Raw genomic sequence first — 23,208 nt, forward strand, 5'->3', positions numbered from 1 at the left:
AAAAAACAAACATTGCTGTGACTATGCTAACTCCAGACATAAAAAAACACAATCCGACAATACTACGCATTAGCTACATTAGGATATTTACAATACCTTTAATTTTCAACCTTGACAGTAACACGTAAGAAAAAACGATTAATAAAGCAAAAACAAACGTAACTGTGACTATGCTAACTCACAACCTTGTTAGTAACGCAGAAAAAAAACAGTCTGGCACTGATACACATATTCACAATAAATTTAACTTAGTAACACGTTGAAAAAAAGACTGATGTTGCTAAAAAAAACGTTACTGTGACTATGCTGAGAACCTTGTTAGTAAAGACTAAAAATACACAATCCGGCATTGCTACGCATTAGCTAGGTTAGGATATTTACAATACCTTTAATTTCCAACCTTGACAGTAACACGTAAGAAAAAAAACGGTTAATAAAGCAAAAACAAACGTAACTGTGACTATGCTAACTCACAACCTTGTTAGTAAATCTAAAAATACACAATCCGAAATTGCTACACATTAGCCACGTTAGCATATTTACAATACCTTTTAACTTCTAACCTTTTCAGTAACACGTTAAAAAAAAACCCACAGTCTGACACCACTTCACGCCATGTTAGTGTATTTACAATAACACCCAACCAAACATTTGTGCCTCTCAAAATCGCTTCGACATCATTTAACACGACAAGATTTAATCCATATTTAGAGCACTCAGGATTATAGCGGCACTGTTGTTTTGTGTGACAAAAAAAAAGGCACTACAAGTCTGGCTTATAGTGCGCTAAATATGGTAATTATTTCTTCAAATAAAACAGGAGTAGACAAAAAATAACATTTGAAATATTTTTTATGTAGAAAATACAATGGGCGGGGCCACAAGCTCTCTGCCCCACTCTATTCAAAAAATTGCAGACGACTAAATCCATGTAGAAGTTGTTTTCCTCATCTAGCTTAAAACTTTCCAATTTCGCTCGCCATTTTTGGTCCACTAGCAACGTTAGGTTGGGGATGTGAGAGGCTGTAAGCTAGCAGTAACGTTTGTCAACAGAGAGCTTTCAGTAACGAGGAGGGGAGGGAGGGGAGGGTTGCTCTATGCCAACAGTCCCACCCACAACTCAGAGGATAGTTTTTAATGAAATACTGTGGCTCTACAAGTTATTTATTTTGGCTAAAAACCACATTATCATAATTAAAAGACCCTAGGAACACTTTGAAAATAGATCAAAAGATGATTGGAGGGAGACTTTAAAGACCTTTTTAGAAAGTTTTTAGGGTTTGTTTTAACTGGACAGTTTAAAGAATTAAAAAAAAATAAAAATAAAAAACCTTGCAACACAATAGAAATAACCCTCCATGTTTTGCTAAGGAAACCCCAGGGGATATTAGAGTGTCTCACTTGACTGCCTGATGACGATCTTGTTGGTCAACGCTTTGCCGTGCTCGTTCTCAGCCGTGCACTGGTAGGTCCCCTCGTAGGCCTCGGCCTTCCCGCCAATGATGTCGATGTCCAGCGTTCCAGAACCGGGATTCATCACGATTTTGGAGTCACTCTTCACATCGAAGTCGGTTCCGTTTCTGGCCCACCTAAAGCTACAATCCATAAGAGCAAAGATTCATGCTTAAGGCAGGAGGTGAAAGGAAAACAAGTGAAATTCAACAATCTTAGGTTTTATGTAACCCCACTGATTTAGATGGATGAGACCAGATTACAGTTGCTATGGTGATTTAAAGCTCCTCTCTGTTCCAGGTTAAGATACCCTTGAGTTTAGTGATTTGGCGGAAAGAATCCATAACACTAGGCTTTCGATCACTCCCTAAGTGTTGAATGTTGGCCTCACCTGGGCTGAGGGTTCCCTTTGGCTTCGCAGTGGATGATGATGTGTTCTCGCGGGTCAAAGATGTAATCCTTGGGGGATTGCAGTGTTATGGTCGGAGGTTGAGGCACTAGAGGGACACAAGCGGATTGGTGACTGACTGGATCTCTGGAGGCCAGCTGTGCAGGCGACATGCAACAAAGCATCTGGGCAAAAAGCAGTCATATTTTTGGAGATGGAAAGCACTGCAAAGACACGACAACCCTCACACTGCCAAAAAACAACAGGAAGTAACAATTAAAGCGCAAGCTGGGCACGGTGTTATGGCCACTGCATGCACAGCACTCCTTCAACCAGACAGACGTTTTCAAAACTGCACAAGACCCATCAGTGTTCAACTTACATCCTTCCAGCACTTTAGCTTTTTGTCCACCATGACGGAAAAAACCCCAAAAAAACAGCAGGATTTGAGAAAAAAAGAGTTAGCTTTTCACATCATAGAAACAACCAGTTTAATTGGAAAAGGATACAAGCTGCTAACTTGTGATTCTAAACTATGATTTTTTAACAGATTTCAGATAAAAACTAATAAAAAAGAAAATTAAAAAAAGCAAAGATGAGACAGAAACCTCTCTAAACTCTGTTCTGTGCTTTGACTGTACATGAGAACTGGAATAAGTGACCCCTCCCCCCTCATGTTCAACACAGGAAGTACTTGCTGGTCCCAAAATGCCAAAATCTCATAGACTTCCCAGTCATTATATACATCAAAATAACTATTCTTGCTTTTATTTTTTAACATGTTCTTGCCAACTCTAATTTATTTTGTGTTTTTGTTACTCAAGTTATAAACTGACCAATCAGATGGCTTGGTATAAGTGTGTGGTGAACATTCGAACATTTGACAGATTTCGTGTCGTCCCTTTTCTAGTGGTAGGGGTGTGGGCTTCTAATAAGATCAGTATTGACTGGCCCGAGTGGTTGCCATAGAAACAATGACTTAGACCGACTCGGATCAATCAATGCTTAAAGACGTCGTCTGGCTCCAACATGGCGGCATTTGTATCGTGAAAAAATGGCAACTGAATTGACTTCATTTCGTTGGATCTGGAAGTAAGCCATTTTTTACGTATGACATCACATTCCCTTGGTCCAGTTCTCATGCTTCCATAAATTCAAAAATGTTTATTTTATCACAAAAATCAAAGCCATTAACAAAACATTGATCTTTTTTTTTTTATTTATAGAAAAAAAACATCCTGTTGCCTGTTAATGTAAATATGGGGGTGATACTCACGATCAAGAGGCACTTCAAACGCTGACGTTACATGACTCAGCAGAATCAGCAGCACCACTCTGTAGTCCATTTTCAGTTGGTGATAAATATCCGTCCTTCAGGTCAAAGTTTACAGCCTATAATAAAAAGTGAAAAACACAATAAAAACATACATTTTTCATTCATTTAAAACCTGTGTGATGTGATTAGCAGATGTTAAGGATAAGATCCTTCAATCAGGAATGTTGTTTTAGAATATGAGAGCACACTTGAACAATGTAATTTTTAGAAACATTCAAAATTTTTTGATCTTTCTAGTCATGCTAGGTTTCCAATACAACTCTGACAACCAACCAATAGGATCCCAGACCACGCTGACCAATTTTTTTGTTTGGATATGTAGATCCAGACAGCACTACAAAATGACGCACAGATTATGTAGTGAGTAGGGAAGGAATTCGGACACAGGTCAGAATTCCAAAACTGAATGCCCACGAAATTTCCCAGATGTCTCTGCGCAAACCCAGTGTGCATCGATGCTAATTAGATTGAAAAAAACATAGACGTCAATGCATGGCGTTTGAACATTTTTTGCAAAAATTAAATGTATTTTAATGTTTGTTTGTTTTTCAAATAAACCATCAACATTTTCATCACCAGAACACAGTGGATTCATAAATATTTGTTGTAAAAATGTTCTAATTTGTTAGGTTTTTACTTTGTGGAATCATAATCACATTTTAAAACGGAAAAAAACAACAACAAAAAGTTAGCATGCTGTCCGAATTGCTTTTAAAATCCAGGCCACTAGATACCATTTATTTAAATATACACATTGTGTGTCAGAAGATCCAGAAACCCATGTTGTAACAGTAAAATGTGTCCAACACAAAAGGTCTTCACCTCTCATCTGTTTGCTCAGTTGCTGGACAGACAAGTAAAAAAAAAGTATGAACTGCAGAAAAAAACACACAAAGCCTGGAAATAAAAATAAAATTAGAGCTGTTCAGCAAAAACAAATCAAATCCGTGTTTTTTTTTGTTTTTGCTCTTGTGTCGTTATATCAGAGCTGGCATCATATTTTAGCATCAAGTTCATTTCTGTGTTGTGTGTGAGGTCCTGTGTCTTTGTGAAATGTATCGGAGGGATTCGATTTTTTGAAAACCTGTTATTGTGATTTTTATGTTTTTTATGTTAGTAAACAATTAAAAACTGAACCAAATTATTTAAACACTTGAGATTATTTTAAAAACATTTGGTGTTTTCCTAATTTTGTTCAACACCAGCTGTAAAAATCCTCCCAAAAACGTCTATACATTCATAAACTAATGATTATTGTTTAGTTATGAATGAAAAAGTGCAGCTCCTTTGCTGCCTGCATGCAGCTTAATGTCTTATACAAACCACAAACAAACCACAAATGTAAAATAGATTCATAACGACGTGTTATGAATGTCTACAATGCATAAATAGTTAATAAAGAATGATATTATTAGCATACGCTGAGTAAACTACAGACACGCTATGACCCATTTTATTAGGGGTTGCGCAATCAAGGCTGCCCTCCGTGCGTTCTTTCACCTTGCAGTCTGGGCCATAATTGTAAAGGAAACATGAAAAACTCAACAGTTTTGAGTCTAAAAATTATTCAAAGTCTTTCATGTTAATTATATTTAGAGAACAGATTATAATTAGTTCCTCACGATGGAGAGGATAGTTTACAGGTGAGGCACTGGCCGAATGCAGAACTTTTTACACGTGATTTATCGGAATAGAGCTGTGAAGGCAAAAGCCTGGAGCCAGAGTGGGGGAATTGCACCACTTCAACACTTGACATCAAGCTTCTTCCAATTGTAGGGGGCGGACATGCGCTAGTAAGCAGTAAAAACAAAAAAGAAGAAGAAGCCCCTCCCTGCCGCTACCTGCATGTGCGCTGCGTGATCATCACCGGATGGATCCTTGTTCATGTGTGTAGGTACTTTAAGGTGGAAAAACTCCTCACTTGTTCTCAGCAGATGTGCAGTGACAGACCTGACGATGAAGAAGAGCCTCAATGCAAAAAGGAGCTTCCTCTGCAAGGTTGATAGTCCTGCAGAAGCCTGAAGTAAAGCAGTTCTTTTGTTCTTTATTTATAGACACACATGTGCACCGCTAAGGAGCCTCGTCTGGCACGTTGTTGCCTGTAAACATTTAGCATGTGAGTGCGTCCAGCTGGAAAACAAGACAAGCGCGATACATGCGTGCCGTGTGGATCGAGTTACTCCCGAACGCAGCGGATCATCAAGCGATGGGTCACTAATGCGCATGAGGAAGTTCACATGAATGACCCGCGGACATCTGGAATTATGAGTGCTTGGTTGTTCCTCTAATCTGCTGTAAACTGGCGCGTGTTCATCAGACAGCTTTGATTATGACACTGCAATGAATGCAAATAGTGAAATGGCCTGCAGGGTCACATGGTTGCTGGAGCCTATCCCACCTATTGTTGGGTGAAGGCTAGTTGCAGGCTTGTTGTTAGAATTGTTTTAAGTCTCTCATACTTCTACCAATACCTGCTTAGAAAGCTGATTTCATGCAGATGACATCTACACATAAAATCATTCAGTTTGTGTCAAAAAAAGGACTGAATGCTGCTTTTTTGAGAGTTGGTCAGTTTGTGTTCTTTGTCTTAGTGTCAACCTACTCCAAAGTTTCGCTTTAATCGTATATGTTTATATTAAATGTGTTCTAAAAGGTCAAATGTGACTTTATCCGGTGTCTCTGAATGAATACAACAGTTTTCCTTTGAAATGTCTTTGATTTGATTTACCTTGTTAAACCTTAAAATGTGAGAACCCAAACTTACCATAGTGGTACAGTGCAGGCAGCAGCAGGGTTGGTTCCCTCAAACTACAGTTCAAGAATGGAAATAGCATATCGGGTGTGTCCAAATTCAAGGGCTGCGTTCTTCCTGGGCTGCATTTGTAGGCTGCTTACATCACACAGACGCGACGAGACCGTCCAAATTTAACGATTCCTTAAAATGCAGCCAACAAATGCGGCTTTCTTTTTCCCGATTTCAAGGATTGGTCTGGTGTGTCCTTCTATGCTCTACACATCCCAAGATGCATTGCCGCCTGAACCAGGATGTTTTTTTTGTCATCAATGGCGGACTGTGAAGCGGGACCCGGAGTTGGAGATAATTACACCTTTACAGTTGGTACTTCCATGTATTAAAAGGGATGCCATCCATACGTCACAACCAAATCCAAGTCCCTAATTGGGCAAAGTTTGGCCTGGTTTAACTTGCAGCGCTCATTCAATAGCTGCGTGTTTTGTACATAGAGCCCGAAAGCTGTTGTAGAAGCTTGTGTAGCTACGCGCGAACAGAAGACTTTTAACCCTAGAGCACTATCGCCGTGTGATTTTTACCCAAGCAAAACTATTTATGGGAATTTCAATGTGTGGCGTGTCAAAGAGTCTGTGCCTTCACCTGGGAAGTCTCACATGTCCCAGGAATGGATGGTGTATCTTTTTATAGCGAAAGTGTTCTAGGGTTAAACATGGAAGCCCGAAATACACGTATACGTAGACTTTTCATTGGAAGTGGCCACTTCAGCGAGCTTTACTGAGGGCAGTGTGAACGTAGTTTAAGAATTCCATCTAGGCCTGCACAATATACCGCAAATTTATCGTTATCGCAATATCCAGCTCTGCAATATGCATACCGCAAAAGACTGCGAATATCGCAATAAATCGTAAACCTTAAATGTGTTAATACAACCTTAAGGCAGCTTGAAGCATTTAACGAATCAAATAAATCCCTTTATGCATTTGACCAATCGGATGGAGGCCTAATATGTTAGATGTTTGTCTCCTATGTCAACGAGGGTCATTTGGAGTATAATTTTTAAACTGTTGCAATGAAATGGGAATGATGTTTTGTTTATTTTGTTATATGTTTGTATACCGCAAATTATACCATTATCGCAATATCAATCTTAAATATCGCATATCGCGAGTTTTCCTCATATCGTGCAGCCCTAATTCCATCTATTGTCTAAACCCGGTTATTTCCTTTTGGGGTCAGGGTGTTGCTGGAGCCTATCCCATTCAATGTTGGGATTGGTGGGGCACACCCTGGAACGTTAACCAGTCCATCAAAGGGCCAAATAACCACAGACAGGAATTCAAACATGAAGCATATTCTTGGAGTACAAACACGTGTATGGAGAAAGTGTCCAAACTCCACACTAAAAGATTCTACCTGGTATTTGAACCAGAGCCTTCTCAGTATGAGGTGACCGTGCCAACCACTACACCACTGTCTTGGAAATTTACTTTGTGAAATTTGAATTGCGTAGAAAGAGTGACTCCAAAACTTCTTGGATGTATATAGCAGCTGTACCCAGGGGACATTCGTTCCCTGGCAGCAGTGGATACAGTTTATTTTTTGCTAAGAGAAACAAAGCTGTAAAGTATTGGGTTTTTTTCTGCCATTTTAAAGAATGATTAAAAGCTGGATTTGCCACAAAAACAATAAAAAAAAGCATTATTTAGACAGAGACATTTCTATTGTTAAGAAAACCGACTTCATCTACACTCGTAGCTGTCAGACATCACCCAAAATAGATTATTTTCCCCAGACTGTGGGCTGGTTGAATTCATGTGCCAGTACCTCCTGTCAGCAGCCTCAGACAGCCCTTATATAATCTGCTCAGCAGTGTTTTGCTGTCAGTTATGTCTCAGCACATTGACATTACAATGTTTAGCTAGCACACAATCTGCACACAGGCTGTGGACACAATATTCTAAGACGGCATGCGGGAGGTGTTTGTATACAGAGACCCAAGACCTTCAAGGTTCCTGAAGGTGAAGCTACCGGTTGCATCGCCTATCTGCAGCGAGTCAGAGGCAGAGGAATGAAACCTCATCTAGAATCTCATCCACCTGTGCTAGACAGTGAGACCGAGCTGATCCCACCTCGAGACACAGCTAATTGGGACAATGCCACGTTGGATGGGATACACTGCAGAATGCATTAGATCGCTGAATGCAGTAGATGCAGTTCATGCACACTAAATCTTTTAATCTTATTGTAAAAAAAAAAAAAATCTGGTAACACGATCAAATGAAATCTTCTAATTTAATTACAATAATGTGCCATAAAGCTGCAGTAGACATAGAAACACCCCTCCCATGGTGACATTGGTAGTGATAAGCTGTGTTGGGTTTTGTAGTGATCTAATGCACAAGAACATAGTGCCGCTAGCTTTAGTTTGTTTCTCCACCTTGTATTTTTGATCGCCCTTTTTAAATATATAATTTATAAAAATAACCCGGTTGGGAAAAATCGATCGGCTCAACTGTCCTCATTACGTTCTTCTATTTTTACGTTTGAAGTGGGTGACATCTCCAGAGATGACACTGAGCAGAACATCTCTAATGAATTGTAACTGACTGAATTTAATACTACATGAGCAGAATATGTCAACGCAAAGGGGGCATCTGTTTGGAGTCACAACAGGCAAAACTATACCAAACATAATCTAACAAGAAAATGTCAGCATTTCCATATGTCAACGATTTTGGCGTAATCTTCACTTTTGATCTAAAAACCTAACTTTTAATCAATGTAGGTTAAAAAAGGCACTCTTTCAAGCTTGTTTGTTTTAGACTCAATTGTACTAATGGGTTTCTGAAAGTGTTTTTTGAATATTTTATAGTTAAAGATGATACCATAGGGCAGTACTGTGCATTCAAGTGGAAGACATTACTGTGGCACCACTGTTCTCCAGAGAAAAAGGGACGATGTGTTGCATATCGGTTCAAAGCTGCTTTTTTTTCTGCGTCAGAATCAGCTGATCTACGACGATCGCATAAACGATCCAAGACTTTCAGTACGTCAAAGAGCGTGTGTTCTTTAGGTGTCGCCGGTGACGTCTCCAATGTTAAAGGGTTAAAGTCATTAGGACGTGCAATCATTACTTTTTTTCCCCCTCTTCAGCTGCCAGCATTTTCCTACAGCAAAGGTTGATGTGCAACATGCTGACATGAACCCAGAAGGCCCTCTGACCCTCACTCCACAAAACCTTGAAGCGGCCCGCTTGGTCACTGCACAGCCTTCAGTCACACCAACCAGAGACGACTGAGAGATGACAGGCTGATAAGAAAGATAGGCGAGGGCAAAAGGGGAAGCGAAGGGAGGTTTAGAAGTACGGATGGGAAATACTCTGCAGTCACACCCGATCATGGCAACAGAGATATTAATGAGACGTCGGCGGGGTATGTTTTTATTCCATCTGAGGCTGAGGATAAGAAAAGCTACCTCCTTCTACTCGTCTGATGAAATCAAGGGTTTTCTTGGTATGTCCCATTTGCAAGAACGGGTTCTCCAGATATATTGGAAGGTGCAACAGCCTGAGTGCATGACTGCTGACATCTGAGAAAGCCGACGCAGCATTTTTGTCATTGTTCCATTTCGGTTTCCCTTGGGGGGTTGGGGAGACGTGCATCTGAAGGTTTCCAGCTTCACCCGTGAACAAAGGGAAGTAAAAACGTAAACTAAAATGCAACACGTTGCTACAAATGAAACTCTAAACTCAAGTTACCGCGTGGAAACTAGAAGGTGCGTTCTGTAAGTAAATACACAACCCGTCTGCGGAGATTGTAACCTTTGTAAGGCCATGGCTCCAGGCAAGACCTTTACCTCTTTTCTCACAATGCTGATCTTTCTTTCAGTGAAGCAGACACAATTGCTTGTCTATTTGGACCTTCTCTTTATTTAGACAGTAATTTAACCTCGTAATATTACCAGGTTTTAGGTGAAAACACCAACTTTGACTTTTTCCTCAACCAATACATATGTTAATCTTCATTCTAGCGCTATCCTACAGTGGCCCTGAAGCGCCAAACACACCAACAAATCTTTTATTGCAAAAATATTTTAAAGATCACAACGACAAAAAAAAAAAAAAAAGAAAAACAAATGATAAAAAACTTGACATTTTAGAAAGCAAAAGAAAATTTCACACAAAAAAAAGTAAATTCCAAAATAACTTAACGGAAAAAAAATGAACCGTTTCGGTAAACACAAGTAATTTTCGAAGTAAAATGGTCAAAACAAAACACGATAAGAAACCTGAAAAAGGTAGGTTCTATGGGATATGGGATTGGATGATGATGTTTGATTTTTAACGTTTGATTTTTTTCAAATGCATCTTCTACATCTGCATAGTACTGATAAAAGTTATTATTGGTATGGAGTATATCCAGTGTTGCTTCATTTGAAATAACCTTTTGTTAAAATGATGGACAAACGTTATTAGTCAATAAGCCATGTCCCATAGTTCCTGCCTTCTCCGGTTTCTTTAAAAAATGAAAAAACATTTCGTAAAACGAGTAATTTCTAAAAATCAAAACGAAATGTTAAAAATCAGAAAAGGCAGGTACTATGGGACATGGCAAATTGGACGAAGACGTTTGTCTATCAAATCAACCGAAGGTTATTTGGGATGAAGCGATGCTAGATATCATCTTCCAATCAGCCAAGCCCTTAGTACCTACTTTTTTCTGTTTCCTTATTTGTTATTGTTAAATATTTGCATTGAGTGATTTGTTGATGTGATTTGCACTTCAGGGCCACCGGACTATTTTCTACAAATATAAACTATCGCAAGGTGAAGAAAAAAATCTTTGACTGTACTCACTGTACTTCTTGAACAGTAGGGATGCGAAAATTGACCTTCGTCACAATTCAGTTCAAAACTTAATGTTTGGGGTTTGTTTCGGTTCAATATATGATTTGTGTCTTACAAAACAATAAAAACCTAAAGATTCTGAAAAATATATTTGTTAAATTTGTTGATAAGCAAGTAACAATGAAGAAAAACCTTTCAGTTGGCTTTTATCAAGCAAAAGTAAATCCTTCGTACACACGTGTTTAACACTTTCAAGGTAAAAGTGTCAGTTTGCCGAAGGGATGCAGTGATGTACTTTTGGTTCATACTGTGGTTCATACTATGGTAACATACTGTTCGGTTTTAAACCACTGAACACACTCTATTGGTTCAACTTCTCCTGACACGTGGACTACCTGTTCGACAGCCTTCATATCTTTTTACACACCTGAGAATTATTTACCTTTGTACAAAACAACTTCACACAATAGGTGGATAACGTTGCAGCTTCCTAAAATTGAAAGTTAAGAGAACTGTAAACTCTCAGGTGAGGTGGTGTTTATAGTTAAAGGACAACAGTCTGAACGGCCCAATAGTACCATGTTTAATAATAACACGTGTCATAAAAGATGTTTTAAACTTAATATCAATGATAAATATAGTTTTACTGGACCACAATGGATGGACTGTAAAAGTCGGATGCTCAAAGGCCCTCTGGCAGTTGCAAACTGCTGACTACATCAGGCGCCACCTGCGACGCGGGAAGCTAGTGTGAAAAGGAGCTTTCACTACACTAACACAGCAATCAAAGGACGGAACTGACATACCCTTTGTGTCCAAAACCCCCTAAACCGGATCCCACTGGGCCGTTTAATCCAAACAGGCGTCTCCGCCTGCTTTAAACGCACGCACCCAGCAACATCCAAAGAGCCGTCCCACCCATCCAGCGCTTGCTTTGCTCTGAGGCTTTACGAAGTGCTGATGGTCAGCACGCGCCCGCCTCTTTCCGCTACTCTAACACTGGCCCGTGGGGACTATTGTCCTTCCAAACTGTTTACCACTGGGAGAATGCTGAGGTGGCAAGGCTGTAGGTTATCCCTCTGAGTCCCGGCGCCACCGCGCACATGAAATCACCAAAACGGATACAAGCAACCAACAATAGGAACATTTTAGGATCATTTGCTATTAACATTTTTCTGTTGATTTCACTTCAGAAAATGTGGACACCTTGTTTAAATTTGAGGCACTCAAACATCCTGAGGAATGTTGACTCTAACAGCAGTGCGACATGAATCAGCAAAATGTCAAAATGCTTCGACAAAGACAGTCCAGACAATAACAATGTATTTAGTATAGCTTGACTTTGTTTTGATGTTTTACAGGCAGGGGTCAGTTTCTGTAAAGTGAATTCCTGCACTTGCATGGCCTGGTTTTCTGAGTAAACACAGGCTACACATCAGTAGTGCTGTATTAAGATTTGTGATCTTGTTATGTGCAGTGGATTAGTGTTACTACTTAAACTCTTTCATCATATTCTAGTACCATTTTCTTCAGACTATAGGGTGCACTGGGTTATAGGATACATTGAGTGAATGTGGTTTGACTTAACTACCCAGAATGCCTAAAGGGGCCAAGAGGCAGGCCATTGGTCAAAGGGATGGATGGGAGGTTTTACTAGTAAACCATTTTACCAAAATTGTTGATCTATTCTATGTTCCCTGAAAAAAACGTTTGTGTGATTTTAAATGTATACAGTTTGAGACCATTTTAACTTTTTTCTTGACTGGAAGACCACAACTTGCTGTAAAAGCATTTCAAGCTATTTATTGGACATTTGGAAAAAAAAGGTGAAAACTCGAACGTTTTAAAACTTTTGGCAGCTGAATGTAATGTTTTCTGCACCCTTTTTTTTAAACCTCTGACATAAGAAAACATACCATGAATCATTGCTTCCCACTGGTGAACTGCATGTGCACCCACTCATGAGCAACATTTATGCTGGCAGAAGCCAATGCGATTCAGGTTTTACATATCAGGGACTGGGAATTGAAATGGTGACGCTCTGATGAGGATACCTGCCCCAAACAGAAGCATAAAAGTGAAGTCATAGTCAGAACTTTTCAGTAAAGTTGCTTCTCATCTGAATACTAAAGAAAAATCTGTGAAAGTTGCTAAAAATGAGTTTGTCAGTCTTTTTTTTTTTTGGAAATGTCAGTTTAATGGCTTAAACTGAGTACACACTGGGAATTGGATGCACTTTGAAGAATGCGCTAAGCACACTTTCAGCCTGAGGTGTTCAGACTGGACAAGAAAGAAAGGGCGTTATCTTCTTCTTCTACTATTTACTAGCCCATGTCTGCCCCCTTTAGCTTGAAGAGGCTTTGTGCGAAATGTCGAAGAGGTGCAAATCTCGCAGCACAAATGAAACAGAAACAGAAATGGTTCAGTTAATTGCTAGCATCTATGCCAGGGCTCCAGACTAACTTTTTTCACTAGGAGCACAGTGGCCCCTAACTGAAAATTTTAGGGGCGCAACCAGAAAATTTAGGGGCGCATACCGTAAATCAACATTCTAACCAAATCTACTAATTTCCACTGTATTACTAATAAATACTTTAATAATAGATGCAGAAATTACAATGTGCTGTTTCAAATTCAGTGTCACATTTTATTCTGCACTTTTGAAGATGCAACAAAACAAAAGCATCACTGTCATGACAGTACAAATTTATCTTTGTGACACCAAATAGGTGCAGCCAAGATGCACAATAAGCGTGTTTGAGATCACCCAGGTGAACTCAACGCTGCACAGATCACCTGGTGTGTGACATATATTTTTGTTTTTGCTCCAACATCAACTGTCAATCGAGAAAGGGGTGGGAGCAAGGGGCAAACCTACCCGGACACAGCTGGAAACTGAACTGACTGAAAGCTGCCCTACAGACTACAAAACAATGCATTATGGGACATGTGTCCTGATGGTTTTTGTAGTGGAGTGATTAATTAAAATAATTTAAAATACCAATTCATTAAAAAAAGGCTACATACATCACAAAACATTAAAATAATCATAAAATATATAATAACACAGATCATACTAAGGGGGAGAAGAATATTAAAACTAAATTGAATGTTAAGGACAATTCCAATTTCCTGTTCTCCTTCAGTCTTGCTGTAGACTCGCTTTCATCTCACAGCCCCCCCCCCCCCACCCCCCCCGGTCTCCCCAACGATCTAGGCGAGCCGCTGGTTCATCTCAAACACGTCTATCGTTGCATTTTCCCCACGTATTTTCAGTGTGTCTAAAACTAATGTTGTTTTTGCTCGCACGTGTTTAAAGTTCAAGCCCCGTTAGCTGTCACGCATGTAGGTGTGGGACATTTATTCTCCTCAGTTGACCCGACTCCCGCGGGAGCGGTGTGCTGCCGTAACAACCGCGCAGGACCGTTTTATGCGCCGCCGTAACCGTAACCAAAACCTAAACCTTCCTCCGGTTCTGTGCGGCCCAGAGAAAAGTTCAGCACGGACTGCATGTATTTAGAAAATTACGAGCGAATAGATACGTTCTAAAGGAAAGTAAGGAACTCCTTAATGTGGTCCGGGGAGGGAGCTGTCAGGTGTCCTGCTTTCAAGCCCTGTCATTGTCCCGCCCCCAAGAGTCATATACCCCACTGTGATTGGTTGGTCAGCTTCGCGCACGACAATGAAAAAGTGTCATTCATACAAACTGGCGGGCTGCAGTAACATTAAACCTTCATATTAAGGCGGGGACCGCCAAATATCATCTTGGGGGCCGCGAGTTTGAGACCCCTGCTGTACACTCTGGCACTGGTACACTAGCCGCAGGTGGGAAGAACGAATCAATAGTTCGCTTGCTCATAGCTCAGACGCACATATCAGGTTTTGATATTTGTCTCTCCGTTTCCTTCCCACAGATGTTTACGCGCAATCGATTATCTCTAGGCCCCTCCCCCTACATGCATTTTAGCCACTTACAGTGGCTTTCCCTATTCTTCTCACACGCAGTGGCCGCCTCGCAGACAGGCATCACGCGAGAGTGTACGTGCTCGCGTTTCATGAGTATGTGCGCGAGTGTGTGTCTGCCTGCGTCCGTGTGCGCTTGCGTCTCATTAATTATTTCATTGATCATTGACGTGCCCCTTCCACGTTTAATGTATAAAAAATACGAAGGGTGGGGGAAGCAAATTTACTGGTCGCGCATGTGCGACTGGATGTAAAATTCAGTCGCACACTCTCAAATTTTGGTCGCAAAATGCGACCAATTGCTCGCAGTCTGGAGCCCTGTATGCAATGGCGAATATGGATTTCGTCATGTAAGGAGAGTAGCCTTGGTTTATCTTCATTTGAAGAACCAACATAAATGTCACCAGGCTTGTCCCCGTGTCTGAGTTCACCAGATAAACCACCTAGCCTCTGAGTTAGGTGAGTTTACCTGCATCACTACCAAATCCAAGTGCCTCATTGGTTTTGAGACAGTTTGACCTAGTTTAGCTGGCAACACGCGTTCCATGGCCACTCGCTTTGTACTTAAAGCCCGAAAAATAGCGGTATAAACTTGAGTATCTATGTGTGAATGCAAGATTTTGGAAAACAGAAGCCTAAAACGAGTGTTTATAAAGACTTTTCATTTTACTTTGACCGCTTGAACGCGTGTTCAGTGACCGGTCTTTTTGTATGTGTAAGTGTTTACAAAGACTTTTGATACAAATTGGCTGCTTGAAGGTGTGTTTTTGGCCACTTGTTTTGTACGCAGAGGCCGAAAACGATCTTAAAAACCTGCATAGCTATGAGTGAATGCTAGATTTTGAAAAGCAGAAGCCTGAAACAAGTGTTTACATAGACTTTTTATTGAAATTGGCTGCCTGAAGGTGCGGTCAATGGCCACTCTTTTTGTACTTAGAGCCTGGAAACGGTTGTACTTAGCTTTGGTTGGGAATTTATTTCATCAAACATCTCTCACTACAAAGGATCATCCAAAACAATATCTCAAGATTAAGTCAACTTAAAAACAGCCTTTATCTTCAGTTTCAAAGCTACACTGAAACATTTTGAGAAACCAGATGACGCTAAACGGAGATTCCAGATGTTTCATGTCAGCTGATGTGCTGACATGAAACAGACAAAGGCCATGTATGCAGGTTTAAAGGGACTAAAATTGGCGTCGGTTTTATCCTCGTGCTGCATGTCGCTGGACCCATGCTGTAAATTCATCTGTGGCTGTAAGCGAGCCAAGACTCCCTGGTGCTTCTGCAAAGAGGATAGTATTGACGAGCTGAGAACTGTACAAGGCTTTGGTGGGCTTTCCCACAACAGTAGCTGTGCGGTTCATTTGATCTATATGTCTTTGTCCTAAAGGTCAAATCTCTTCTGTCTTTATGGCTCAGTTTAAAGTAATGGATAGTCAGTCTCTTCGTGATAACACCACTGCAGAATACATCTGAGAGGAACGATAGTGATGGTCTGGACTTCAATAACACTCTTCTATCTATTAGTACTAAAAGCCTTTTTAATTTAGTTCACGTCTAGAGTTGCTGTTGGAACAAGTGTTGTTGGAGATTGGAGGTAGAGAAATATCTCATATCACATACATCTGTATTACCTTCAGGTTTAAAATCACTAAAAGCTCTCGTCAGGGCTCTTAAGAGATTTGTGGCTCATTCACGGGCCGGACTTACCATTGGGGAAAGGTAGGCAATTACCTGGGGCCCCCGACTTTATAGGAGCCCCGAGCTGAACACTTCATAAAATTGTCTACGCCCATCATTATTTAACCCTTTTATAAAAATATAAAATTAAAAAAAATTACTGAACATGGCATAAGACTGATTATGTAAAGGTTTTTCTTCCTCCCCAATCTTTCTGCAGCACTGGTTCATTCCAGTTAAAAGGCAAGTCCAGAGACTTGCAAGTTAGCAAGCAGAGGCAGCATTGTCAGAGTGGGCGGTTTCCCGCTCCTTTTATTCTGAAAAACAGACAGACGATGTGGCCACTACTTTTCAAATTTTATAAAAGCGTTTTTGATTTACCTGTAAAGGCTATAGATGTCCGCCTCCAGAGGGTTGGGCAACCTGCAAAAAAAATGCAAAAAGATAGTGAGATGTGTATAATTTTATTTTTAGCCAAGAACACGTCTTTCCTGTTAGTTTGTTACGTATGTTTACAGATACATCACTCATTTTTTACTTTTCCCAAATACTAAAGCATCACAACATGTTTGTGAAAGAAAAGCAGAATAATGGCTTATAACACACGCATGAAAGGGGACGATCAATTTTATAGTTGAAAAAGATCTATTTGGCAAACATTTAGTGGGGAGAGGAAAGTGTTCATGAATGACAAGGGCTGCTTTTCTTCTTTATGTTCTTATTCTTTCTAAACAAATTTAATTTTAGGGAATACCCTTCAAAAATAGGATTTGCTAACTGGGTGACTTATTTTGTTAAAAATAAATATAGAAAAGAAATTAAAATGATCTTTGTGAGATAACAAAAGAAATACCAACAGATGCTGTAAGTTCCAGAAAATATATGAACATACTTTTTTTAAGTATGTTAAAACTGTATAAACTCAACCGATACTCTTGAGCCCTTGAACCCAATACTCAGGTGTATATGATTTCTTTTTCTTTTATAAATCACATACAAGTCGCCAAACTGTGCAAAGAAAACGCGCCTGCTGTGACTTATATGTGATTTGATTTTAAAGAAGGAAAGAAACAGCCACTGATGCACTGCAGATGTGTGCATCAGCATTTGCTACTGACACCAATGCAGAAGAAGATGCCCCGCCCTTCTCTCCCTCCCGCCGAGTTTGGCGGTGTTGTACCAAAGCAACACAGAGGATGAAGAATTCAGCGGATTTATTGATTTGAAGTGATAAAGAGTTCAGTTGACATGTTAGCATGTTCTTCATGCTATGGTTGTCTTAATAGTCGTTCATATTTTGCGCCAACACACTAGATTCCTCCTATATTTCCTAAAAGCTACATAAGCATCAATGTGTTCCGGTAGCGAAAGGTGCGTTTATTCAGTCTATTATTGTTAACTATTCCATTATTATGATTTGGCTTTCAAGATGAAATGTTTATTCTTGTTCCCGCTTTCTCTTACATAAATTTCTCCCAAAAGTGCGACTTCTACTCCAGAGCGACTTCTAGTGCGGTAAATACGGTAATCGAATCTAGAACTTGTTTAATAATCTGTTAAGTTCACAAAAAGCAGCTCTTGTGATTCAAGAAGTTGAGTGCTGCTTGAAAGCAATCAAATGAATTTGGTCCTTCAAGCAAACAGACTTCAATTTATTAATCATATAAGGGCCATTGTCGCCTACGAGCACTTTATGAATACATGGAAAAATTGCCCCGGCTCTCTCGGGAGTTGCCAGCAAATGTCTTTCATGCAGGCACGAGACACTAAATCAACCCAAATGCCCCCCTGTCACTTTTATTACTTTACCTCCAGCGGGGTGCACGCCCAAATGAAAGGCTGCTTCTCGAACACATGCTTGGTGCCCCCCACCACCTCCAGCAAACAGATCTCTTTTCGTGACCACGAATGCATTATCCAAATCTCTTGAGAGAGACCCTCCATTCATCTCACATTAGCAAAACAAATTCGACAGACAAAGAGCGTGGGCTTATTGAAACGCGAGCAATCAAAGCTGTAGGTAGATCAGAGAAATGGTGAGTTGGATGAATGGCGATAATAAACTGAGGTTAAGCTGTTTAAACATATGAACTGTGACATAAACTTAACACTTAAACCAAAAGCTATAACTGTGTAAACAGAATACCAACCAAAACATTTTTATTAGCATGTATTTTAGTTTAAACTCTCACCAAAAAAGGTGCAAGTGAAATAAAGAATAACAGATTGGGTTGTACGAAAACCATCTATGCTCTAGATTCAAGCACTTTGAACTGAACTAAAGTGATTTTTATAGGAGCTGAACCTGAACATCCTAAGCAGAGACAACACAGATGAGGCAAAAGAAGGGGAAAAAACAAGGACCACAATATCCTAATGAATGTAGACAGGAGTGCACAGAGACTTCAGAGGACCGTGGCTGAGGAGGAAGATTGAAGATGATGGGAGGAAGAGTGTCTGGGTGAAACAAGAAAACATAAGGGGGGGGGGGGTTAAGTAAGTTGGAATCAAAAGCATGAATTATTTAAGTAAATCTAAAAGTGCTTCATCAGGAGGGGGCAAGAGGGGAAAGCAAAGACGATAAGACATGAAGGGAAGAGGGATGGAGGAGCTGACGTTCTGGGCTCAAAAATGTTTTGATAGAGATTAAAAGGCCACATAGGAAATGAAACAAAAACAATTCTCATAAATAATACTGCATCCTTTCCTTAGAAATACTAATGCTTTTCAGGCTAAATGTGCAACAATAGCAAGGGTACCTTTATGGAGCTAGTGTAAATAGTGCATGCACAGTGTTGCTACGTTTATAAAAAAAGAGTTGAATGCGATTAAAAATTACTTCAAAAAATTTGAATTGAAATTTAACTTTTTTTCTGAGACAGAGGTATTGGTCAGCTTAAGTTTGTGTTTAGTATGAGTACTTTTATGGAACTAGCTTAAATGGTACACTGCGCAGTGGGATACTGCTGCATTTACTGTAAAATGAAACATACAATAGCAAAGAATCCAGAATGGTTTCTGATCATTTCTCATTTAAATATAATGTAATTTAAAATAAAGACACAATTCTGCCTCATAGTGTTTTATTTAGAAAAGTACTTTTCTGAAGCTAACTTAAACTGCATAGCTACGTTTCGCGTAAAACGGAAACACAAAGTAGAAAAGAATGCAAAATAATTTTTAGGAATTTAGGCTTAAATGCAATTTTTTTCTTTGAGACAGACATTGTTCATCTTAAACAGACTTTATTATTTAGCAAGAGTTCTTTTGTGTGACTAGCTAAAGTGGTACCCTCCACAGTAGGCTACTATTAGGTTTAGTGTAAAAAGAAACATACAACAGCAAAGATTACATAATGGTTTTAAAAAAAATCATTTTTTGTTCTGCTTAAATGTTTTTTTTTGCAAGAATATTTTTTATTGAGCTAGCTTAAATTGCGCAGTACCGCTACGCTTTGTGTAGAAAGAAACACAATAGAAAAACATACGAAATAACATTAAAAGTTGAAATGTAACTTTCTTTGAGACAAAGACATTGTTTGGCCTTGAACGTGTTTATTATTCAGCATGAACTCTTTTTATGGAACTAGCTTAAACTGTGCAGTACTGCTAGTGTAAAAAGGATCATAGAAAAGAAGACATAATAATTTGTAAACATTTAATTTGAAATGTAATTTTCTTTAAGATAGAGACATTGTTCTGCCTAAACATTATTAAGCAAGAGTACTTTTTTGGAGCTAGCTTAAATGACACATTCACCCCTATGTTTAGCGGCAAAAGGCACGTTGAATAAAAGGCTAAAATATATCAATTCTGATAGTTTACAATAAAATCAAAGAATCTTACCAGATGGGATAAAGACTTTGCTTTTTCAAATGCATTTTACTTCTTAGGAATAGAATAATTTAGAACAAAGTTTTGAGAAATGTTTCCCTTAACTAGCTTTAGCGTAATTTTTTTCAAAGAATCCATAGAACAAATATTGTAACATTTATATATTCCGCTTACTTTTATGCTAATATTAACACCTGTTTTCTGATATTTCCTTTTGGGTATGACATGATACCCTAAACTGTTGAATTTAGTGTATTTGGAGAGCTTGTGTAACTCTACTGAATATTTATTCTTTTCACAAGAAAAAAATCTCTAGACTAGCACAAAATTAAGATAGAACTGAGGCCTTTTGTTTCTGTCCGTGTCCTTGAACCAATACATCTTCATAACGTCTCGAACACCAAGCACAAGATCCCAGTGATTTATTAGCTCCCTTCTGTTTCAATTAGCCTGCTGGGTTTATGGATCCACTGGGAGACGAAGCGCTGAATGGGTCTGGTTTTTTTTACTGTGAGAGAATAACTGACTGCAGGCATGAATAGAAATGTGTGTGTGCACCTTAATCCCTAAGGCTAACAGGCCAGAGTAGCAGCTGGCATTCAACCATTAGTCTATCGTGACTGTTCCATTGACGATCTAGATAGACTTGATCGTCCCATTGACGATCAAGTCTATCGTGATCGTGCCATTGTAGTCATTGACGATCAAGATAGACTTGATCGTCAATGACTACATAACATGGAGTTCAGATTAAATCTAATTTGAAGTTTGTTATTAGCAACAGGAATTTAAAATGTTTTTACTACTAAAGGAAACTGAGTAGCCAAAAGGCTGTTTTAAAATATCATTACTAATATAAATCCAGATCTATTGGAGTCAGAAACCAAAATAAAAAATATTTAAATTTATTTTCTTTTCAAATCATAAAATCAAAAGTTGAAAGTTCAAGAATGCAGAAGTGGACATGGTTGCAGACAGCAATATGGCTCTCTAACATCATTAGCAGGCACCAGAAGTCCGAAACCGGAAGTTCACGTATTACCTACCCCCTATTTTGGTTGGCAAATACTCGAAACACTAGTTCAACTGCCGACCCTAACAGTTTTTTTCCCCCAGCTTTAAACGTTAAAACTGTAACACTGGAGATGTCTCTTTTAGAGCCTGATTTAATTTGCCCGCCTTAAGCGATCACCGATCAGCGGATAGGCGGACAATAGCAAGTAATGTGTTACACGCCGGCTCAAAGCCACTTTTATCCGTGACAGAATACGCCAATTCACGTTGATCACGTTAGGGGTTAACAAGTTTTGGTTGTTGACGGAATGTAATTAGTTTTACAAATCTGTACAGGTTTGTTTAGGTCCTTTTTGAAATGAATCAAACGATTACTTTTTTGCCCCGTCTTAAGCTCATGTTGCAGACTGAACCTTCTAGTCACATTACAAGGGTTTCATAAAAGGTGCTACAATTCTGAAATTTTGTAGAATTTTCATTGCCGGCTAATGTCTTGCCTGCAACCATAAATTCTTCTTTTTTTTTGGTTGAGTTAGGACTCACAGCAGCAGAGCTGAAAGAGGTTGTGTTTGCTTCCAGCGAGATTCCAGTTAATGAATCCTGATACTGAATCTCAGCGGCCGTCCACGCACCAGCATGACCCCAGGCCGTGCAAACAGCCAAAAACACAGATGCTGCTGGCGTGTGAAACTCACATCAACAGAGAGGAAGAAAAAAAAGAAAGACAAAAGCCCCAAAAGCATTTCTAACCGCTTCTCTGCTTCAAGGTAAAGTACGAAAATGAGCGAACACACAGCGATCCAGGAAGGCAGACAGTAACACCTGAGTAACAAGATCTAGGGTCTGTCTGGAGGAGCCCTGAAGGCTGCTCCATTCAAACATAGCGTCTGGATGTGAAAAGCTCTGGTGTAGTGCTAGGTTATGTATTGGTGGGTGTGGTTTTGCAGGTGTGTGAGCCTATAGTATAAAATAAAAAGATGCAGGACGATGTACTCTGGATTTACAAGCCAAGCAAGAATTAATAATTGCAGCACTTTTGTGATGTTTTTTTTTGTTAGTTCTGTTCACACACTCAAAGGTCTGTCTTCGTGTGTGTTTAAATGAGTGAAAGATCAACATTAGAAAGTGCTTTTTGAAAACCCAAAGCTTGGCTTAAGAGCACTTTAAAAGAGCAGACTGTTTACAAGCCACTTTTACATAGTAGGAAAGAAAAAAAATCCACCTTAAATGTCTGTTTGACTTATTTTGAGCCCAAAACATCAGTATTGCAGCTTTAAGGTGGAAAATCTCTACTGAAAAGCTTGTGTGTTAAAATCAAAGTAACAGTTATGAATAATTATCTAGATAATTATTCCAGATTAGGAAGAGGATGGAGTTTGGTATTTATTTGAAAATTCTTCATCCAAAAACAAAACAAACAAAACATTTTATTTTGTTATTTATGTAAAATGAATATAAAAAAACTCTACACTTTCCCAGCCTCTATGACACAAAAAAACTCAAATATAAACATCTTTCTTAAAGTTTCAGAAGCCAAAACATTATAAAACTGACAAATACAGAGATGTTCTTGTAATGTGGTAGTTTCCCTATGAATTATTAGCCTTTTTAACACCGTAACTTATGTTTACAGCACAAAAATGACAGTGTAATTCTTGCTACCTATTTATGAATTACATTTTCCAAAGATTTTCATAAACTTTGATCAGGTTTCTGAGGTTATTAATTCCAGATGTACGTTGTAGGATGGGGGCGGGGTTTGGCTGCCATGATTATTCCAGAGATTTTTCATGTTAACAGTCTTGGGGCATCTCTCGAACAATGGCCAACAAACACACTCCAGAGCCAGACTAAAAGAGGAGCCAAGAAGCGCTGGATTTCATCACAAAGTTTTACTGTTTCCTCTAACTTTCCCTTTTTTTTTCTTTTCTGTCAGGTCAGA

General features: G+C 39.2%; 1 protein-coding gene across 9 annotated transcripts in view; it reads right to left on the reverse strand.

Moving 5' to 3' along the window:
- Window positions 1-23,208, reverse strand: part of LOC101156543 (neuronal cell adhesion molecule) — a 63,065-nt gene that overhangs the window by 24,744 nt on the left and 15,113 nt on the right. For 6 of the 9 annotated variants that reach the window (XM_023952200.1, XM_023952197.1, XM_023952199.1 and 3 more), the window contains exons 2-6: window positions 16,801-16,842; window positions 3,117-3,232; window positions 2,223-2,240; window positions 1,844-1,949; window positions 1,402-1,595 (exon numbers count right to left, since the gene is read on the reverse strand). In XM_023952200.1, the coding sequence (XP_023807968.1) occupies window positions 1,402-1,595; window positions 1,844-1,949; window positions 2,223-2,240; window positions 3,117-3,186 (388 nt within the window). In that variant the 5' untranslated portion in view covers window positions 3,187-3,232; window positions 16,801-16,842. The remainder of the gene's footprint in view (window positions 1-1,401; window positions 1,596-1,843; window positions 1,950-2,222; window positions 2,241-3,116; window positions 3,233-16,800; window positions 16,843-23,208) is intronic. The other 3 variants (XM_023952198.1, XM_023952196.1, XM_023952204.1) reach the window with 1 other exon arrangement.

Source organism: Oryzias latipes, chromosome 23 (genome assembly GCF_002234675.1).
Source record: "Oryzias latipes chromosome 23, ASM223467v1".
Lineage (NCBI taxonomy): Eukaryota > Metazoa > Chordata > Actinopteri > Beloniformes > Adrianichthyidae > Oryzias > Oryzias latipes.